The sequence below is a fragment of the Hippichthys cyanospilos genome, chromosome 11 (genome assembly GCF_059441005.1).
Source record: "Hippichthys cyanospilos isolate Australia breed blue-spotted pipefish chromosome 11, RoL_Hcya_1.0, whole genome shotgun sequence".
Classification (NCBI taxonomy): Eukaryota; Metazoa; Chordata; class Actinopteri; order Syngnathiformes; family Syngnathidae; genus Hippichthys; species Hippichthys cyanospilos.
The window spans coordinates 9,953,290-9,973,777 of record NC_142379.1 but is presented as its reverse complement, the minus strand read 5'-3'; the positions used below and the strand labels follow the sequence as shown (position 1 = coordinate 9,973,777).

Sequence of the window (20,488 nt, the reverse complement as noted above, 5' to 3'; positions counted from 1 at the left end):
CTTTATGCAAAGACCTTTCAAAGCACACCCACCTCATCATATGACATAACAAGCACACCTTTTGATCCGCTTATAGTGAGCATACAGTCTTTGGTAACTAATCAACTTCAATGTGTCACAGACTATTACTGCACGTCTGCTTTGTTCTGTCTCACAGTGTGGACAACTCAACACATTAACAAACAAGGAAAATGCCGCCTCCTAAAGGTAGGTCACACAATAGCGACAAACTGAAAAAAGGGTGTGTCTGTCAAGAAAAAGGATGGCTTGCTTCCCACTGACACAGTGAACCTGTACAGGTTTGCATTCGCGAGCATTCAGAAATGAGCACATGTGACATCTACCGGTTTTGATCATTTATAGTCATATTTAGACAAAGTGTTTTGCTTTGAATGCTTTGTCTTTGAGGGATCAATATCAAAACACAGATTGGATCAAATTGACCCCCCCCCCCCCCCCCCCCCCCCCCCCCCCCCCCCGCCGGTTTCAACTACCCTGCAGAACCCACGAATCCCTTACTTCTAAGAAAATACCATTGGAATCGGACCCCGTGGGTTCTCCGGGGTTAAGGTCTGCAAGTGGCTGTAATGTTTGAAGATATGTTAGCTTAGTTGACTAGTTATGGGGCTGCCGCTTTGCTTGTTATGCAGATCAGCCCCATATTGCTCTCTTGTCGGTTTATATAATTGATTACTTTGCGTTTGAAGCTTGAAATCATTGGTTTCTGTCATCTGGTCTCCTTATCGGGCAATTAGTCAAGTATTGTAAATGCTGGGATGCTGATGGAGTAACTGTCTTACTGGTCTATTCAATCTTCTGTCCTGTAGCTGCTGAAATTGACCCTGATGCAGACTTTGTTTATGGTGAGAGCCATTTACAAACAAAAATAACATATGTGTGTGTGTGTGTGTGTGTGTGTGTGTATATATATATATATATATATATATATATATATATATATATATATATATATATATATATATATATATATATATATATATATATATATATATATATATATATATATATATATTTTTTTTTTTTTTAATTTTATTTATAAAACTCAAGTGTTGGCACTGTGCTACTTGCATTTGCAGACTATCACACTCTGCGTGTCGCCGGCCTGGCAATTGCTGGAGTCATTGTATTCCTTTCAATCATTTTGCTGACAGGTAAGAACACTTTATAGAAGCAATCACTGGCAGAATGATTGCATCCCCACACCCATCACTGTTTTGGGAAAAAAAGCCTCGTGTTACTAAGACATAAATATATATATATATATATATATATATATATATATATATATATATATATATATATATATATATATATATATATATATATATATATATATATATATATATACATATTATATATACATATATATATACATATATATATATGTATGTATAAACTTATAGTCATTGACCACAAATACAAAGATGAACGCCAACTCAGACAGTCTTAGTAATTAGTTTGACATAGTTGGCATGCCATTTCAGCGGCAGAATAAGTTATTTCCTCAGATGCAAATACAAATGCTGCTGGAGTGTGATATTGATGGGCAGAGATAAACCTATAAGTACACTTTTTTTTTTGTTATTCCTTAGATTATTTCAGTATAGCAATATAGAAAATAGTTGTTGAATTTTATTAATTGCGATTAGTAATGGAAAAAAATACCATTAATTGGTTAAACAATATAATAAGTGCACATCACTAAGCAGCATATATTAATACTATGTTATTACTGTATTTTTTTTCTTCCAGGCAAAAAGTTTCGCCACTGTGTGAGCAAAGCCACGTAATCGGTAAGTTTTACTATGCATCATTCAACAGAATAGGAGAAGAAGCGAAAGAAGCTAACATGCATGTTTGATTAAATGATAAACGCTAATAATTTCACATAATGACACGTTCTCTGTATCTACAAGAAGCAAAAATGCATGTTTGATTAATGAAAAACGAAAGTAATTTCACAAAATGTCACGACGTTTCTCTGTTTAGTACTGATGTGGAAGACGCAACAATGCTGACTGAGTGACGCAAACATGAAGATCCATGCAACGCTTCAGTAAGAGGGCTGACTGCAGAGAAATTACCCAGATGGTCACTTTTTTTTAATAAATGAAACACGTGTGTAACATAGATGTGTTTCTTCTTTACAACGTATTGCTCGACTTAGACGACTCATAAAATACACGTTTCATTGTAAGAGTTATAAGTTATTGTCAAACCTAATTACACGCGTGTGTGTGTGTGTGTGTGTGTGGGGGGGGGGGGGGGGGGGGGGGGGGGGGGGGGGGGGGGGGGGGGGGGGGGGGGGGGACAGTCGCATCCATTTATTTGTAGTAACAATATTAAACACAAGAGGACGCCCTAAGACCAGCCTAGGTGGAAAAGTGGTTCGCATGTTCGCCTCGACTTCAGGCCCGAGTTCAATTTCAGCTCGCCCGCGTGGTGAGGATGAACCGCGAAACACCAAGCTTGCGACAACCTAAATTATTCCCCCATCTTAAGGACAAGACGTCCAGGATGTCAGTTCTGTTTTAAACGCTTGACAGTGTGCGAATTCAAGCTTCTTTTTTTTTTTCATGTTGTCACCTGACGTCTTTTTACGTTTCTCCATTGGTGCAATTTTACCTGAGTGGGCGGGGTATACGTTTAAAACAGGAAGTGGATTTTGAGAGTGTTTGAAACGATTGTAAACGCGTTTGAATTTTCACGGCGCGTTTTGAATCACCGAATGAATATAATACCGCCCTTAAAGCAGAAGGTTGGTACTGTTTGTTTGGTTGTTTTTGCCCTTAATGCTTACATTTGGGTTTAAATTTGTCACATATGAAGCCATATTGTCACTATTTGATGATACACCTTAAATTTGTATTCGGTGTAAGGGTCAACTATTGTAAGTAAGCAGACTTATATTTATGCCATTATTTTCTTAAAAAACTAAGTTTATAGTCGATTAAGTTTCATTTTTTGCACTTAGCTTCGTGAATTGGCTTCAAAACATTTGCTAGTATCCCAACCAGTGATGTGCGATGAGAACGACTGGTATTGCACTGACTTCTCTGGAGTTGGATATAAAAATATGAATTCAACAGTCATCAGCCTCGGTTTCAACACTGACCTTCATTCACACATTCGTTTTCAAATGTTTATCTTACGCTTCAAACAATTCCACACTATTTAACAATGTCCTAGAAAAACACAAAATATGTACTGGTACTATCTACTATCAATTGGCACTATTTTATAGTCACACAAATCAGCTATGCTGGCCATTGTGGACCCCTGCATTTGGAATTGGGAATAAAACACACAGTCACTGAAAGGGAACCGTTAACATCTCGCGTTCTCCTTTTACCAGTTGGTTCCCCGAGGCTTGATCAGATGATCAGCTGCTTTCCATACGGGCTTCAGTTGAGGTAAACATGAGAAACCATTTAGCCCTGATAACATCACTCGGCAAACACACAAACACAAGCACGCACACTACTGGACAGGTGTGAGAGCGCTGAATGCTTCGTCTTCCCAGAGCCATTTAGACTGGCAGGCGTGCTGACAGCACAGACAAACAGCATCAGACTGAGTGAGGGAAACAAACAACCGTTAGAAGGATGTCACATGGTGTTTTTAAGGGAGCCTGAAACACAAACTACTCTTCTTTTGCTGCTCTTGACATTTGTGGATTGTGCTTAATGTTGCAGAACTACAAATGTGTTTTTAGGTGATCAGTACAATTATGTGATAGTTATGTACTATACGGGTGTTTGACTATTTTTTTCTTTTAACCCTCAAGTTATGTTGGGGGTCAGTCTGACCCGTTTGAAACATACATTTGGAATCTTATCGTAAATGTTGCATGCCATTTTTCATACAGGATTTCTGCTTGGCAGAGCATTTGTACACGTTTTTGTAAATGAATGCATTTCTAAGTTTAAAAAAAAAAGATGAGCAAGTAAAACCAATGTTAAAATGAGCTAGGAATATTATCGTTAATGAAAACGTTTCTGAAACTTTTGGTCGAATACACATGACCTTGGGTCAAATAGACTCAACATGTATAACTATTGCAGAAAAATAAATGTAACACACAGGCATACATTATTATTGCCTAGTTACTTTTTGAGTTTTTTTTTTTACAGTTTTGGATAATAGAACGCACCAACATTTTGGCAACAATGGACAAACTATAGTAAAACATAATCTCATCTTCCTGAATTTTTCTTATTCTTGTCTTCATATCAAGGAATGATATATTTGTTGCAGGTTAAGCGTGTTTCAGATTTCCCACATCGTGAGCGGTCAATGAATGCATCACCAATTGAATGCACGCCAGTCAGTTGCTTTTCCTTTTCCTCAAGACGCAACGAGTTCATTTTGACATAAATACCTGCAGTTGTGTAGCATCCATGTTCCATTATGTTTATGATTATGTGTACAATATATGTAAAAAGACCACATTTAATAATCGAGTCAAATGGAAACCCCTTACGTGTTCTCTTATCAATGCACTCCTAATTCAATCAGCTGGCGACATCCTAACCTTTACATGATCCTCTTTGATTTTGTAATATTCCTGTTTGTGAACAAGGATGGACACGGACGTTGGTTCAGTCTGCTTGCTTCTTTTATTGAAAATAATGCCTTAACAACCTCAGCTAACATGAGCTGCTGTTCGCTGCAACAGGTACTGGCCACTAACTGCTAACTGACGTCCGCACTCTAGCTCGTCACCTTACGGTAATTTTTGTAAGTAAGAATGCAGACGATATACATATGCACATCTGTGCGTCAAAACAGATCAATCTTACAGTAGGGGAATTACAGTAGTGGATTTGCATGACACACATTTGAGACTTGGGGACATCTTGGCTGTTTTCTTATTTTTTATTTAAAAAAAAAATATATAATATATATATATATATATATATATATATATATATATATATATATATATATATATATATATATATATATATATATATATAATAGGAGAGTTAAGAGCCAGGGAGGTTGCCAAGAGACTGATTTCTTCCACGTTTGTCCTGGGTTATCAGTTAGGGTGAGATGACCAATGACTTCTCATAAGATGAACTTTGAACTCATGCTTTGGGTCATCTTAAACTGGGGTCTTAATCAAGGTGGAGAGAATTATGTACATCCCATATAGCAGTCGGTTTTAGAACACAAAACGAAAAAAATCTCTTCAGGAAAGGCGCACTAGAACAGCTGAATTGCATTTATGGGTGTTTACACTTTTACACTATTGACCTGATAAATAAGCTGCCATCTTTGCTGTGGCTTTGCAACAGTTACTGAAGTTTTCTCATTGTGTTGTGTGTGTGTGTTAGTTTATGGTGGAGGTCAGCCGGTAAGCGTGGGAAAGCGATAAGATCAGAGAAGTGCGGCTGAAGAGAACAGCTTTGCCCTCAGCCAAGATACGCAACGTCTTCCCTTCACACCTGCCCTCCCTCCCTCACTCACTCTTGCTCCCTCTGTTTCTTGCTCTTTTTGTGCCGGCCAACGGACCAGAACAATGATGATGTCAGTTTCAAAACTAACAATCATCTAGCCTGTCCACATGAATGACAGTTGACACTGTACATAAAATCACTCCGGTTTAGATGTCGCGAAAATAAGCATCGGTTTAAAAAAAGCAAACTTAATGTGAGAACATTTTGGCCAGGATAAATACAGTTTCATTATGTTGATGTTTTAGAGTTCTTAACTTTATACTTTTCACTTTTAGTTTTATTTTTATTTTCTGGTTTCCTGACAAAAAATAACGTGTAAACGTTTACTGCACGTCTCAAGCACAGAACTGACGACACTGCTAAACAAAAGTTACATCGTCAAGCGATTCAAATTTGAACTAATTTATTGCATATATATATATATATATATATATATATATATATATCTATATATATATCTATAAAAAGAGTTCACAGTAGGTTTTTTGCCCAGACAAATCTAATCTTGGTATTTTTTCAGTCAGATTCATGATGTGGATGATGCTCTAGTCTATGATCTTGAATGAAATTGAGTTAAAACTGTTTGCATTAAAAATATGAATATCATGAAATTATTAACCTCTTTGTGTTTTTGACACCATTTGGGTTGGATGGTGTTTCCAAAGCTTTGGCTCTGTGTGAAAAATTAGACAACCCCCCACCTCCACCCCCATTGTAGCCTTTGTGATGTTTATTCTACTACAGTTTAATGTCATTTTGAATTGAATTAATTTTTCATCTCTACTTATCTACACCACAAAATATTTCATTTGCACAATTAACATTAGTGGTTTCTACTGCATTCACATCCCATCTCAAGCTCAGAGTGCTTAACGTTCACCTATTACACGTTTTGTCTGTTAGTATGTCTTTTTTGCTTGAATGTCTGTGCGTAAGTGTTTGTGTGTCACTCCGGGCCCAGAGCAGCGGGCTAGTCCCACACAGCGACGCCTCCGCACTGGCAGCCATCTTGGAAGCGATGGTATTGCCCTGGCATGTTGTTTTTGTGTGTGCCTGTGTGGGCGTTCTCCCTGTCTCAGATTCATGTCGTTCCCTGTCTACATTTTTTCTTCCCCTATCAGAAGAAAGAAGCATCAGGCGGGGCTGCTTCGCCACCCTGCCCCCTTTTATTATTATTTTTCTTACCCCTTTCTCCTCGTTATGCACCCCGGCTCATTTGAATGAATTAACAACGCCTTCCCGTGCGCATGATTCTTTCCTGCTTTACACGCTCAGGCTTACGCCACAAGCGTCACGCATGCTTGCTTCAGGCTTGGCTGCTCGCCGCCCGTTAATGCGCTGCAGCAAAGTGTGTGCCATTCATATTTGCCTAACGTGGAGCCACGTTCAAAGGATGCCCCACGCAGCTCTTTGCTTCCCTCTTGACTCAAAAACTAGCTTAGAGGGCTTCCAATATGGCAATTTGACTCATTTTAAAACAATGTGACTCTGCAAGGAGTCCCGCCGAGGCCCCGTGTGGCCTCTCCCCAATTCTGACCTTGTTGAGGTGCGGGTGGGCAGCATGTGCATTAATGGCGGCTACATTAGCGCTAATATGATCGGAGCGTGTTGTGGGGGCCTGAGGGGAAGCGTTGATTGTCTGAGCATTAACGTCCACATTAACTGGTCTCATCATGCTCACGACTCACCCACCACGCCCTCCTCAACCCCCCCCCCCCCCCCCCTTTTTTTTTTTCCCCTGTTCTTCTATCTGCATCCCCATCTCTAGGCAACCAGTGATGGCACTACTGATGGAGATGAGTCACTTTCTTTTTCCCCCATCCTGGGCCCCAACACTCCTCAGTGACACTTATGAGAGCTACTTGCCTTTTCCCAGGCCCCGTGTCAGCCCGTATGATGATCACTGTCTGACGGAGAGTATACAACCTGCTTGGTGCTGTCAGGCCCGTTCGCATCAGCCCTTTGACCAGCATGCTGCCTCTTGCGGCCCTGGTCGCACACGTCCCGCCTTCCTACAAGCTGCAGTAGAATTTGTTGCCATTGAGAGAGCACATGATACTCTTACACGAGATTTTTCCCTTCTTACCTCAAACTGAAGGCTTCTTCATTTTATAAACGGATATCGCTTTTTTTGTCTTATTCCAAACAGTTTGATTCAACTCTTTACAGCAATCACCCCAAATATGTGCCTGCTTATAACCTACCCATAAAGATAGATGTACTTGTCAAATAAAGGGTATTTTGTAGAGGTGTAACTAAATGTTTTGAACTAGAGATTTTTTTGCTCTTTAAAACATCAAATTGAATTGCTCCACTTTATATAGGACACGTTCGGGCAAAAGAGACCCTTTTTTTCCTTTTATCTGCATGTCAGCAGATAGAGTTTTACAAAAATGACAAATTTAAAATGCGTGGCCAAAGTATCGATATTGAAATTTCTCCAAATGTTCCCTTCCTAAGGTCTTGGTTTTCATTTTCCAACAGCCAAAAAGTTAAAATTGTAATCAAAGTATAAGAAAATAAGGGATTAGTGAAATAAAACCTAATATTTGCGCTGTTAACCTTGATTAGGAAAGGTTCATCGCCATTGGCCCAACCCCCAGCTCCCTCCATGTATGCAACATGATTGAAGTGACTTAAGGTGTTCTTTTTGTGTTACGTTGAATGCAAAAAATAACATGTTAAACTATCAACACATTTTCATTCTCTTTTTGTGGGCAAATGCACTTCAGATATACTTGTCATTGCCTTCAAAGTTGTTTTGAGGTCAAATCACCATTTTTGCCCAATTTCATCTGTTGGGGTTTCAAACTTCTGCAACTTTTAAAGGCTTCAAATCTCGGATGACGCCCTTGGCTTCTATTGGAATTTTCTTTCTAGTGGTCTTCCAACACGTCCTGAAAGTTTTTTATTTATTAATATTTTTACAGCATTACCAACATACAATATGTTTACCTAGATACGGTTCAATAAACAAGCTGTTGTCTTGTTTATTGCCGCAAGACCTTAGCTGAAACAAGCCCATTCAACGGATGGAGATCCTTGTCTTCTTACTTCGGCAACATGATGTCAATTCAAACGTGTATTTTCCCCTTTTTGTTGACAGATTAATTGTGCAGGCTCGTTAAGTCTTAGAGCAACCAAAGTAAAATACCGTGCACTACCAGCTGCAACCAGCAGAGGTGCTTCAATTCAGTTACTCACCCAGATTGAATTTTGAAGAAGAGCAACACCAGCCCATGAAGATGGCCCATTGTGGCACAGTTGTGGGTCTGTTGGACAGTGATGGTGCGTGGGCGTATGTGTTTGTGTGTGTGTGTTCCACCTGTTACATAATAAAGAGTGGAGGCAGCGTGTGTTGCTTTTCCTGCCATGCTAGAGCGTCTCTTCTGTGGGAGTGATAGAACCCACAGCTCGCCTCAACTCTCTTCTGCAAGCAGGATTTTGGTTCGTGTACTGGAGTTTGTGTACCTGTGCATTTGTGTATCAAACATCACAATTCACCTCGGAGATAAACACAGAAAGGGATAAGGGGAGAATACACAAACCGTCTTTTGGTGTAGCAATAGTGTAAAGAGCCTTTCCTGGTAAAATTTATATGTGTGAGACAAACTAGCTTTATGCTTAAATATCCACATGCAGTACAACCTGCTCAGGTGTGCCCTCCTGTATTGAAGCTCATCCATTCAGCTAGTTGACATGATTTTAGATTTAGAAACAATATTTGCAAATAATGCCTCATAGAGGGCATTATTAAACCTGTGTTGACTGGTCCGAAGACATTTTTAAGTCATCTTAGCTGTCATACAAATGGTAAAAAAAAAAAAAAAGTTCATAAAACCATTGTATAGTCAGACTTAACTTTGATAGTGAATGTTAAAAGTGTAAAAACATATATTTCCACATAGACATAGCTGACAAGATTAATGTCGGCATTGAAAGAAGAATGAAAATCATCGAAATCCCTTGGATAAACGCTTGGGGCTGAAAGAGTTAATGACCATCACGCTCATCCAAATGATATTCAATTCTTAATGTGACAGCTGAAGAAATGAACCAATTTTGTGAATCCTGCTCAAAATATGAAAGCACTTTTTTTGACGAGCACATAATTAGTTCAAGTCCTGGAACGGGGCACCAAGTTTCCCTTGACGCACGCTCTCTAGCGCACAGAAAGAATGAAGTAGATGTGGTCGTTTTAAACAGACAGAAACAACTTTTAAACGATTTTTAATGGCAGGTCGTTCACTCTGTCTGACTCAAGCATGCGCCACGCGCGCGCAAGGCATCTTCACTTGCGCTCGCGTCCCATCCAACCGCGATGCGCGCGTCTCCTTCGCCACATCTTGATTAGGACACCGGGGGTGGGGCGACCGCGCTCGGTTCGGGTAAGGGGAGGAGAGAACAGGCAGCAGAGGCGGTACTTTCTCGGCGCTTGGGTTTGGCGGCGCCGGAGAGTGTGCGGGACCAGGGCTGGAGAGACCTGCCCGGGGAAGCATCAGCGCCAAGAAAGCAGTCCAGTCCAGCACGGAACCTCGTCTGCCTGGCAGACCCGCTGTGCCGTGCGCTCTTCTTTTGGAGGGGGGAGGGGGGGTGTGGGACTGCACCGCATTCCTGTGAACTATAACTGTTTTGAATGGCATGTGGCTTGTAACTTTACTTCTGCTGTATTCTTTGCAAGAAGGTAGGCCATGCATGGATTGTGTCTTTTAAGTGTTTGCCTGCATGCCGCATCTTCTTTGGGATCACTTTGATCAACGATGCGAGACAAAACACACTGCTAACTTTCTTGATGTTTTGTTGCATGCTTTTGAAGCTTTTCTGGTGACTTGATTGTTCCTGACGGTCTAAAGTGAAAAATGGGGAGGGAAGCAAGTTAAGAACGCAAAAATCAATATGCACTTCATTTGGGGGAGTATGTAAAATGACCAAATGGAACAAAAAAAGCGCATCTCGTTCAATTGGATGGCAAAAGGCAGCGAGCATTTGCGTTTCCTTTTTTGCCTAGTGAAGAGGGTATCGTGAATATGGAGGCTGCGAAAAGCAGTGGGGGGCTGATTTGGATCAACCGGAGGTCTCATGCTATGATTGTCCTCAGCTTTTGGGTGTTTACGCGCAAAGTCCGAATCACTTCATGCTCTCACTCTCTTTGTTTTTTTTGCACTTTTTATATAATGTTATCACTAGAAGAATTGTTGGGGGGAGGTGGGGGAGTTCCTTGAACAATTATTTACAACATGGACACGTCCATTATCAATTGTTTTCAATACAAGGAAGTGGAAAATGGTGCGTAAAAGCCATGATTGTGCGTGCATCCATGCAGCAACACCGTAGGGGTCATTGCGTTTTGGAGATGTGAGCTGAGTTTATCGAAAAAAGAACAGAAACGGCTCATTAATGCTTTTGATAACATTGTATTTTATTGATATACATGCAGCCAGGAGGAATGAGTGCTCGCAAATGCGGTCGTTATCTGCCCTGCACTAATTATTCATCCTCCATTTTCTGTGGCTCAAGATTCCACTGATTGGCTTCGCTCTAAATGTTGCTGAGGGGAGCTTTGTGTTTCTTGCTCTTTTTTAAAATCACACATTTTCAAGTTCAGGCCTCTGGAGGCGTAGAAAAGAGAGCCACATATGATAAGCTCGATTTGTATGTTTTTGTCTTTACGCGCATCTCGCATCTTGAATGAAAATGAACAAGACATTTGAAAAAAAATCGAATTTGTTTTCAGTTTAAAAAATATAGAAGGTGCGTTTTTTAGTTGCCCATCTCTGGCCTTGGCAGTGCCCTCTGCCACGCAGGCTGCAATCTTGTTTGTTTCTTTTCATTGGATTAAGGTGTGTTTGGATCACACACAATTTACATCATCCTCGTCCCGAGACTGGCCGCGGTGAACATCATATGTGTGTGTGCGTGCGTGTGTGTGTGTGTTTTTGTGGCTGGGGGCATCAAACAGCCACTGGAGCGGAAAGAGTGCCTGAGATGGGAGAGATGAGATAACGCAGTGGGGAACAAACTTCCATGTCACTTGTTTTTTTTTTCCACATCGCCATGTTCCACTCATTTTGCACAACACTGCCTATTAATACAGATGCAGTGTACGTATATATGTGTTTTCTGTTTGATTAAGTAATAACGAGGAACGAAGGCAGATCTAATGTATGCATACTGCGTATTTTTTTTTTTGGTGGACCGCGCCTAGAAGAATTGCATACACATTCCATTTGAGCGCAAACGCTCCTTTTAAAATGATCACAAATTTGATTTTGAGCACATCTGTATCCAAGCATGTGCACAAATACAATACGTCCATCTTATTTTAAATCGAGTCACTTGAATTCAGAAGGTGTGCGTGCATTTGGGCCTGGCAGGCCACACAAGTCACACTTTTATTTTTAAGATACGCTAAAGTGCACTTAAAATAAATCATTTTTTGCTCTGGATTCTGAGATGGCTCGCAAAAACATCAATTTGAAATCAAATTACCTGCTGTGATGGGATGGTGTGTATGTGTGTCTGCGTGGAGGCGTATGGGGGGGGGGGGGGTCTGCTTTTTGCCATAATTATTTCATCAATTGACACGATTCCGGTTCAATCCAGTTTCACTCAATATGCCTCGTGATTAAACTATTCCATGTTTACCGGTCATTTTTGTGCACTTTCAAAATAGTAATTGTATTTAAGTGCTTTTAGCGAGTCAATAAGCATTCTAATTCTCTTCCTCGATAAACGTTTACAGATTCAAAGTGGACCTGCGGTGTTTGCCACGCATGCGCGTTCTTAGGGAGTTTGAAAACACTTAAATGCAGATGAGTCACGCCAAGTCTCGACTAAAATCGAACGCTTTCCTGTGCTTTAAGGCTGTACCTTTTTTTTATTTTGGATTTTGATGTTTAAAAACAAAATTGACTTTGGGGATTTATTCACATCACGGCACGATGAATTAAGCACGATCATGTCACATGAGAACGTGACATTACAAAGGCCCATTGTGAAGGCCCTGTTGCTGCAGCTGTCCGCTTCCACTCAAAAAGAGAAAGAGAGAGAGCGCAGCTCCGCGGTTGACGTGTCACTCTCAGGTTAACTCATCACTCAGTCGTCTCCACTTTCTTGGTCAAGTGCTGGTGCGCTGCGTTTGGCAGTTGAATGGTGCTGAAAACGCACACGCTTGTCCAGCTGACCGTGCCAACTCGCCTCATGCTCAGTCTGAACATTTTGTCTTGAAACAAAATGACCATGATGGCCAATTCTGCATGCGCTGTTTATTTCTCTGGGAGAGTGGACCTTTTCTACGAATGAAAATGTTGTTGAAAGTGACACAATCAAAAATTATTGTGACAAATCTGCCTCGTTTTTGAGGCGTCAACTGTGCAAGCGTTAGATCACATGTTGGAGGGTTGCACCGCAGTGGGAGTGGACACATGCACACATATCGCCAGCATTCCACTGTCGAGTGCAGGGTTGGGTCAGCAACGTGGTGTCCGTGGGTACCAAGTAGCCCCCAAAAATCACATGAGTAGACCGCAAGCCTGTTCTGCAAATAGTATATAAAAGATAGAACATTGGTGATTTTCCATTAATTTTGCAAATAATTTTTCATGTATTACATTTACTTTGCATATTACACTTGATTTACATATTTACTACAGCAGCTCCTTAATTATTGTGAAAAATCATTAACATGATCGTGTCTTCACATAAACTGGTAGCCCTCGTATTACATACTACCAAAAAAGTAGCTCTCGGTTTAAAAAAGGTTGGTGACCCCTGGTCTAATGCATTTTAATGCGCTGTGACAAATTGTGCTGGCGTATGTGTGTTCCTAGGTTTTTAATGCAGTGTTATGAAGGATGACAAATAGGGCTGGGAAAAAAGTCGACCAAGTCGGGTAAAATGACTTGTAAAATTGGTCATCTAATAGGTCGATATAAATATCTGTCTCGAAGATCTACTGGAATCACGTTTGCGCCACCATTTTTTCCACAGACCTTTCTTGCAGACGCATGTAATGTAACAATGGTGGCCACAGAGATAGACCACCACCCATCAAAAAATAACAAAAAAAAGGAGGTATTACACATTTGGGATCATTTGCATTTTGAACCTGACATACCACAGCAGTAAGACTTTACCCTACTTACTTGAAATTGGCTCAGCTTGTTGTCTTTGTGCACCACCTAGTGGCCAAATTGCTGACACTATTGGGATGTTAAAAACACATTGATATAGTACTTCACAGGCTTTCATTCAAGACAATAGTCGCAATAGAAAGTAACAAAAGTTATCTCTCCCAAAAAACACTGGCTTTATTACCCAACACAAAAACCTTTTTTCTATAAATATTACATATTACAGTACAGAGATTTGGTTTTAGGTGTTCAGACCAGTAGAGGGCAGTCAAGCACAAAACATGCCGTCTGCTCATCAAGAAGAAGAAGTAGCAGCAGAACGAGATTAATAATGAACTTTTTGGGTTATTCGTGGAATGATGTCAAAACATCATCTTTAAGTGACTTTAAAGACACTTTTACATGTATAATGTACATTTAACTTCATGTATTTGTGAGCTAAATGTTGGTTGGTGTTTTGAGCTGAAATAATAATCCCTGTCATGCTAATGCTAATTGCGATTGGTAACCATTGCGATTGGTAACCATTTTCATATAATCTATCTATCTATCTATCTATCTATCTATCTATCTATCTATCTATCTATCTATCTATCTATCTATCTATCTATCTATCTATCTATCTATCTATCTATCTATCTATCTATCTATCTATCTATCTATCTATCTATCTATCTATACAGTATATATATATATATATATATATATATATATATATATATATATATATATATATATATATATATATATATATATATATATATATATTTGTCTCAGGTGTGGTGGTGGCCAAAAAAGGTTACCGTGGCCAATATCGACCGACCACCATGTACCTCCGTCCACGTCGACAGAAAACTGTACAGAAGAACAAACATCTTTAACTTTCTGTTGGTTAGATCTTGCCTTATGCAACAGGCTGAATCCTCTCCATCATAGATTGACATCTCTTGACAAACATCTAACAATCACGCCGCCACTTTGTGTTTTCCTGTTCTGCTCACCGGGAAGCGATTTATGACCGCTTCTGTGCCTGAGCTCTGGGGGAATAATAATAATAAAAAAAGAATATACGCCTCTACAAATCCGACATTCAGTTCAGCGGCAGAAATCATCCTTTTGAAGTGGGAGTTGTGAATTTTTTAAATGCTGAACTGGCTGCCTAATGTTTTACTGACACTGCATAAAGTGTTTACAGGGGTTGTTTACCACCTTCTACATATATGTGTGTGTGCGTGTGTGTCTGCATATTTCTTGCCATGAAAGGGAATGGTTCATTGTGAGAAATGCTTTATGGCATCGCCACCAACCCTAATATATATCTATATCTGCCACCATTGTGTTGTCAAAAAGCATTTCTCCCCGCTTTCTGAAAACATATTTTTTTGAGTGACTTAATTGCTTTAGATATTATTTAGCTTACATGCATTTGTGTGCCCTTAACAATATCGTAAACTGACATCCTTGTACATGTGTCTGTGTATTCTAGACGTATTCCTTATCTTTTATGTATATGTTTGAAGGCAATCAGGAGTGAGGAGGAGGGATTTATTGCAGTTTTTCAATGCACGTGATGAATCTAACTGTATGTGTGCGTATGCGAGTGAATGAATGTAGATGAGACCGAAAAGGCTGCATTATGCATAACGGCTCACCATAGGCAATATCCTTGCTTCTCCAGCATACATATTCATAGTCCATTTTCATAACCACTGCAGAAACAGAGGGGAAAAAGTGCAAATATATTTGAGCTCCCAGTGAACAAATGTACCAAAAAAGAAGCAAAAAAGGAAAATTGAAGGTTAAAAAAAATATTGTGTTGAAAGTTTCACCCAGCAGCCTCTGCACCTCCAATGAGTCTGACCTTCTTCATTGTAATCATGGCATCCATGCTTGAAGAAAACAATCAAAATGTCGTTCATGATTGTTAGAGGAGGTGTGATGGAGGCCCAGGGCCACAGTGAGGACATTTGAGGTCAAGTAGTATAATACTATATTTATGATCGATCTCAAAAAAGTGACCTTAATTCTCATTAAAAAAAAAAAAAAGTACAAAAAAATACATTCTTTATCTCTGTTCCAAGCATAAAAGTTATCGTTAATCTATCGGTAGCAATTGCGACGAGTAGTCCAATAGTCATCACAGTAAATGAAAATACACTGCCACTAAGTTCATGTATACATAATGTTACTACTATTATTTATTATCTACTATACATATGAATTTTAAGACGCCAACAAAATTTGTCTATGCTATCCAGTTAGCAATTATGATTAGGATCAGCGTGTTAGCGATTACCATTTAAGGTCGACAAACACCAACTATCTTTCGGATTACACATACTTAATGTTATATAATAGTGTCCTTAAAATCACTTACAAATGATTAGTGCTGGGCGATAATAGCGAGATATTGCAATACAAAGTGATACAAAACGCATAGTGCAATACAACGTTTAATTTCCAATATATCGCGTATTGGTTTTGAAAAGCCTTATTTTGGTAATATTCAGTTTTTTTTTTTTGGTTTGTTATGATTTTTGTCATATTATGGATCATGTTATACATGTAAATCATTCCAAGCGCTTAAAAATCACCATGTTAAATGTTACAATACATGACTTTTCAAGTGAGGCGATGTTCCAAAGCAAATGTGGAGGAAGCCAAGCAGCAGAAAAAGAAAACTTAATGATGCAAATATAGCATTTCTGCGGTTGTAGTCATATATCAGGCTTCCACACAGTGTTCAAGTCATCCATAGTAAGCTCCTGTTTGTTTTCCCAAGAAGAAATATCCAAGCAGCCATATTAACGAGCAGTAGAATCTCATGTTGCGTTTAATTCAAACGGGAATTTTCGATTTCAAGTTTTGTTTTGTTTTGTTTCTTTTATATGATAGGTAATGTTCATAATATAAAGGAAAAATAGCCTGTACAGAAGCGACCATATCTCAAGGTTTCACAGCATTTGATAAATTATAGAAAAAGATTTCGCCTTGTTTTTTTGTCATTTTTTTGCATCAACGCTAGTGACGTCAAAGATCAGTTTCGTTTACGGTTGGAGAGCAAAAATCGCGAATCAAATTGAAATCGCGATATGTGTCAGAAAAATCACAATACATTTGTATTTTCCTGAAATCATTCAGTTCTAAGTGGCTCCCATGTTTGCATTTTACACCAGTTTGGTTCCCGGCCAGCTACTGGAGATCTAGTGTCGGGCCATAAAACCCGAGCCAGACAAATCACGTCATGAATCACATGATGCGACCTGTGATGAGAAAAGAGGAGAGCGGCGTTGGTTTCATGCCTGACCCAAACTCTCATTCGCCATTCTGTTTTTATTTGATGTTTTTGAAAGTTTATTGCAAGGAGGCACGTGGTTTATGTCGTCGTTATGTTGGCACTTTCCCTGGAGGCCGTAATCTACGGAGGCCTTCCTTCCGCGTGTGCAAATGTGTGTGAACTCTCTGACCTGGATTCATAGCGGACGACAAAGAGATTAGCTTTCCCCCTCATAAGCTCTTGCTTTACGAAATTTTCTGCCCTTCGCTTAAGCATTCTCATTTTCTATTTTGGGCTATTTTGGACAACATCACCGGATGGTTTATGGTTTGTTTAGATTTGAGCAGATTAGGGCATTTGAAAGCATATCATGTCTAAATGCAGCAGCTGGACAAATCTGATTGAGTCGATCTAGTTCGGAAAGTGAATTACATGTGACCCTCAGCTGGGTTAAGTTGTTCCAGTCTTTATAAAATTCACAGGGAAGCGGGTCACTGGTGTGTTTTCTGAAATTTATTCAGTCATTTTCAGCAGTAAAGAGTGATTTTTTTCCTTCACAAGTAATTTGAGGGAAAACTGAATTATTTTTCATATACCATTTATGCCATTTTCCACTTTCTGTCAAATAAAAATGCCATTGCATGTTCACTCAGGTAAGAGCCAATCATGGCTCACTGAGCCGTTATTGGTCACCGTGATTGGTTATGATCCTCCTGCACATGTGATGTCATTTTCAGTCAACATTAATAATTATTTTATTACCAACGTTTTCTAAACATATTCCTTTAAATCGACTTCAATTTAGTCCACAACAAAAGAAATATACCAAAAAATGTCGTAATACAACTACTTCATGCCAATCTGCTGGGGTAATACAATTCACCCAATGTTGGGTAAAGGTAACTGAATTTTCTCAGAGACTGGCTTAGCAAAGCAGCCCATCATTTTTTTCTAGTACTTATTTTATTTATCCACCTTTACGAGCGAAAAAAATGACTCCATAAAAGTAGTGCTCTCCATGGTGCTGAAAGTGCAGATCATCTAGGTAGGGTGACTGACATGGATTCAAACAAAAAAAGGATTGAACTTGACCTGAATTGCCATTTTGGAACTGCTCCAATTTGAGCCAACGAAGAGGCGCCCCTGTTACCTGCTTGTACTTGCGCATATTTGCCTTCTCACGCCTTGACAATCGCATCTTCACCCTACAAACCAACCCCTGTATTTGTTTGACCTGATTCACATACCAACACCTTTACAAGTGAGGGCCTCATCCCAACAAGTCTCTTGTGCCCCATCAAGCGTTTCTTGTTCAGCTTGTCACTCGCGCATACATCAGGCGTGGGGAGGTTGGACACGGGCCTCCAGTGATTACTGACTGGATAGACTTTGTGTGCGGCAAATGTGTAAAAGGAGATTATGTGGGTTTAGCACTTTGCGTCTGGCATACAAATTCATCACTGTCAGGAGCATGGTGGAAAATATAAAGAGTAGATTTGTGAAGGCGGAATAAATAGGGAAAAATACCAAAGCAACCTCATAATGCTTTACACCGTTGCGCCACATTGTTGTGAATAACTTGACATCTTTTTCTGGTGTGGTTTGCTTATTTTGTTCATCGTGTGAATGCGCAGAGATATCTTGTGTATATTTCTAAGAACTCATGAGGGGAACATTTATATGATAGCTCAGGATTGATATTATACACTGAATTGTAGCCATTGGCATATAGTATACTGTTACATTTGTATATGATCAAGTGGAAAATATTATTGTATCTGTACAGTGCAGGCCATTGGTTTGGATGCACTGCCTCATTCAATTTATTTAAGTAATGACGGGCACTCAATTTTCTTTAGTTAGCTTATGGTTCTTGATATATTATGAATTTGAACACTTGTCCATAATATACATTTTAACAATTGTTTAATAGGCCTGTCGGCTGTGTATTAACCTGACTTGTGCACAACGCACCTGATGGTTCCGACCCCATTTATAAAGCAAGGAATTAGGCCACTGGTGAAGTGCAAACAATTTCAGGTGACGACCTCTTGAAGCTCATTGAGAGAAAGCCTCATGTGAAAAGCGGTAATCAGAGCAAAGGGTGGCTTCTTTGGAGAAACTAGAATATAAAACACGTTTTCAATTATTTCACTATTTTATTAAATTGCCTCTATGATGAACTTTTCTGAGCTTTTAACCATGTTACAGTGTTAATTTCTCACTCTAACCGTCCTCAGAGTTATTTAAAACAGGTTTAATCAGTTTTTTGTTAAGCACCCAACTCCATGTGTGTTCACTGATAATTTTGATGCCTTTTAGTGAGAATCTATAATATAAGTAGTCGTGAAAATAGTATTGTATGTCCAAACCTTTGGCCTGCACTTTATGTGTTGTAAAGACTTCTTGCGGCGCATTTAAAGAGATGAAAAACGTATTTAGCCGTTTTGAAATGTAAAAAGTAATTTTTCGCAGTGTCTGGTTAACAAATTAGTTGAGATTAATTAATTACAGTCATAGTTAGATTGCTATGTTTTTTAAAACTATTATTTAAAGCTCTAAATTTGTTTGAGTTGCTCAAGGTTTGAAAATATAGGTCAGCCACACCTTGAAGTGGGCACTGATTGGCTGTGACTTTGTTTGACATAACCTAATTGGATCCTGTTGTGGTGGGAGGGAGAAAGAGGAAGACACGAAAATGGAAGAGCATGTGAAAGATATCGGGCTGATGAATGCAAAATTTAACTTAAGATAAAAAAAAGATACAGGAATGGCACTTTTGCTCAAGATGGAGTGATAGGCATTCTTTGTCAAAAAAAGTTTGCAACTCAAGTTTAGCCTACCGCATAAATGTAATGCACCAAGCTATGACTGCAGCCACAGCTCACAATCACAACAAAGACGCGAGTGTAACAAACCAAAGCAAACACTAATTATTATTTTCTGTAAATACATTGATAACTAAATACATTTTCGGGCATGACATTTGCAAGCTGAGCCATGATTGGTTATTACCTGACCTCTGAGCACATGTGATAAAATTTTCAATTGGCAAAAATGGCAAAATTAGTTGACAAGATAATTGTACTCGAAAAATAGTTTATCATGTTATGTTATCAAAGCAATTGTGGACAAAATATTAACTTGAATTATAACTTTAGTATCCCTTTAACCACTAGTGCATCAGCTCATTGAAAATGTACCCTTTAATCAAAACATTCTATTCGTTATCCAAAATTAGAGACTAAAAGACTTGATTTGGATTTGGTACTTGACTCAAAGTGATTTTTTGGTGGGTGTGGTGTGAAGTAGAAGTATAGTGAGTATAAAAAGTCTACACACCTGCTCTGACCAGTGATGGCAGTATAATGCTTTGGGGCTTTTTTTCTTCAACTGAAACTTAGAAAAGGTGGAGGTCCTTATTAAAAGTTCCAAACAGCAGCCAATATTAGAGTAGAGACTTGAGCAATTACATTTCAGTTGTGTTCATTTTTTTTATGGATAAGATTTCGTTGTTTTTTATGCTTTCCCTGTGTAACTTGTTCGTTAGGGTTTTGTTTCCACCTTTTCTCATTGGGTGGGTGGGACCCATG

The 20,488-nt window shown here is 39.2% G+C and overlaps 1 protein-coding gene and 1 long non-coding RNA gene across 4 annotated transcripts in view; both read left to right on the top strand.

The window, feature by feature from the left end:
• The first annotated feature begins 483 nt into the window (after positions 1–483).
• On the top strand, positions 484–1,811 carry LOC148415826 (uncharacterized). The gene is made up of 4 exons (XR_015867156.1): positions 484–570; positions 828–863; positions 1,098–1,172; positions 1,774–1,811. It is a non-coding gene; the product is annotated as an uncharacterized LOC148415826 (long non-coding RNA).
• An 8,161-nt stretch (positions 1,812–9,972) lies between these two features.
• The window catches only part of dscaml1 (Down syndrome cell adhesion molecule like 1), a 108,480-nt gene continuing 97,964 nt past the window's right edge, over positions 9,973–20,488 (top strand). For all 3 annotated transcript variants that reach the window (XM_088426907.1, XM_088426906.1, XM_088426905.1), the window contains exon 1: positions 9,973–10,170. In XM_088426907.1, coding sequence (XP_088283033.1) covers positions 10,128–10,170 — 43 coding nt within the window. In that variant the 5' untranslated portion in view covers positions 9,973–10,127. The remainder of the gene's footprint in view (positions 10,171–20,488) is intronic.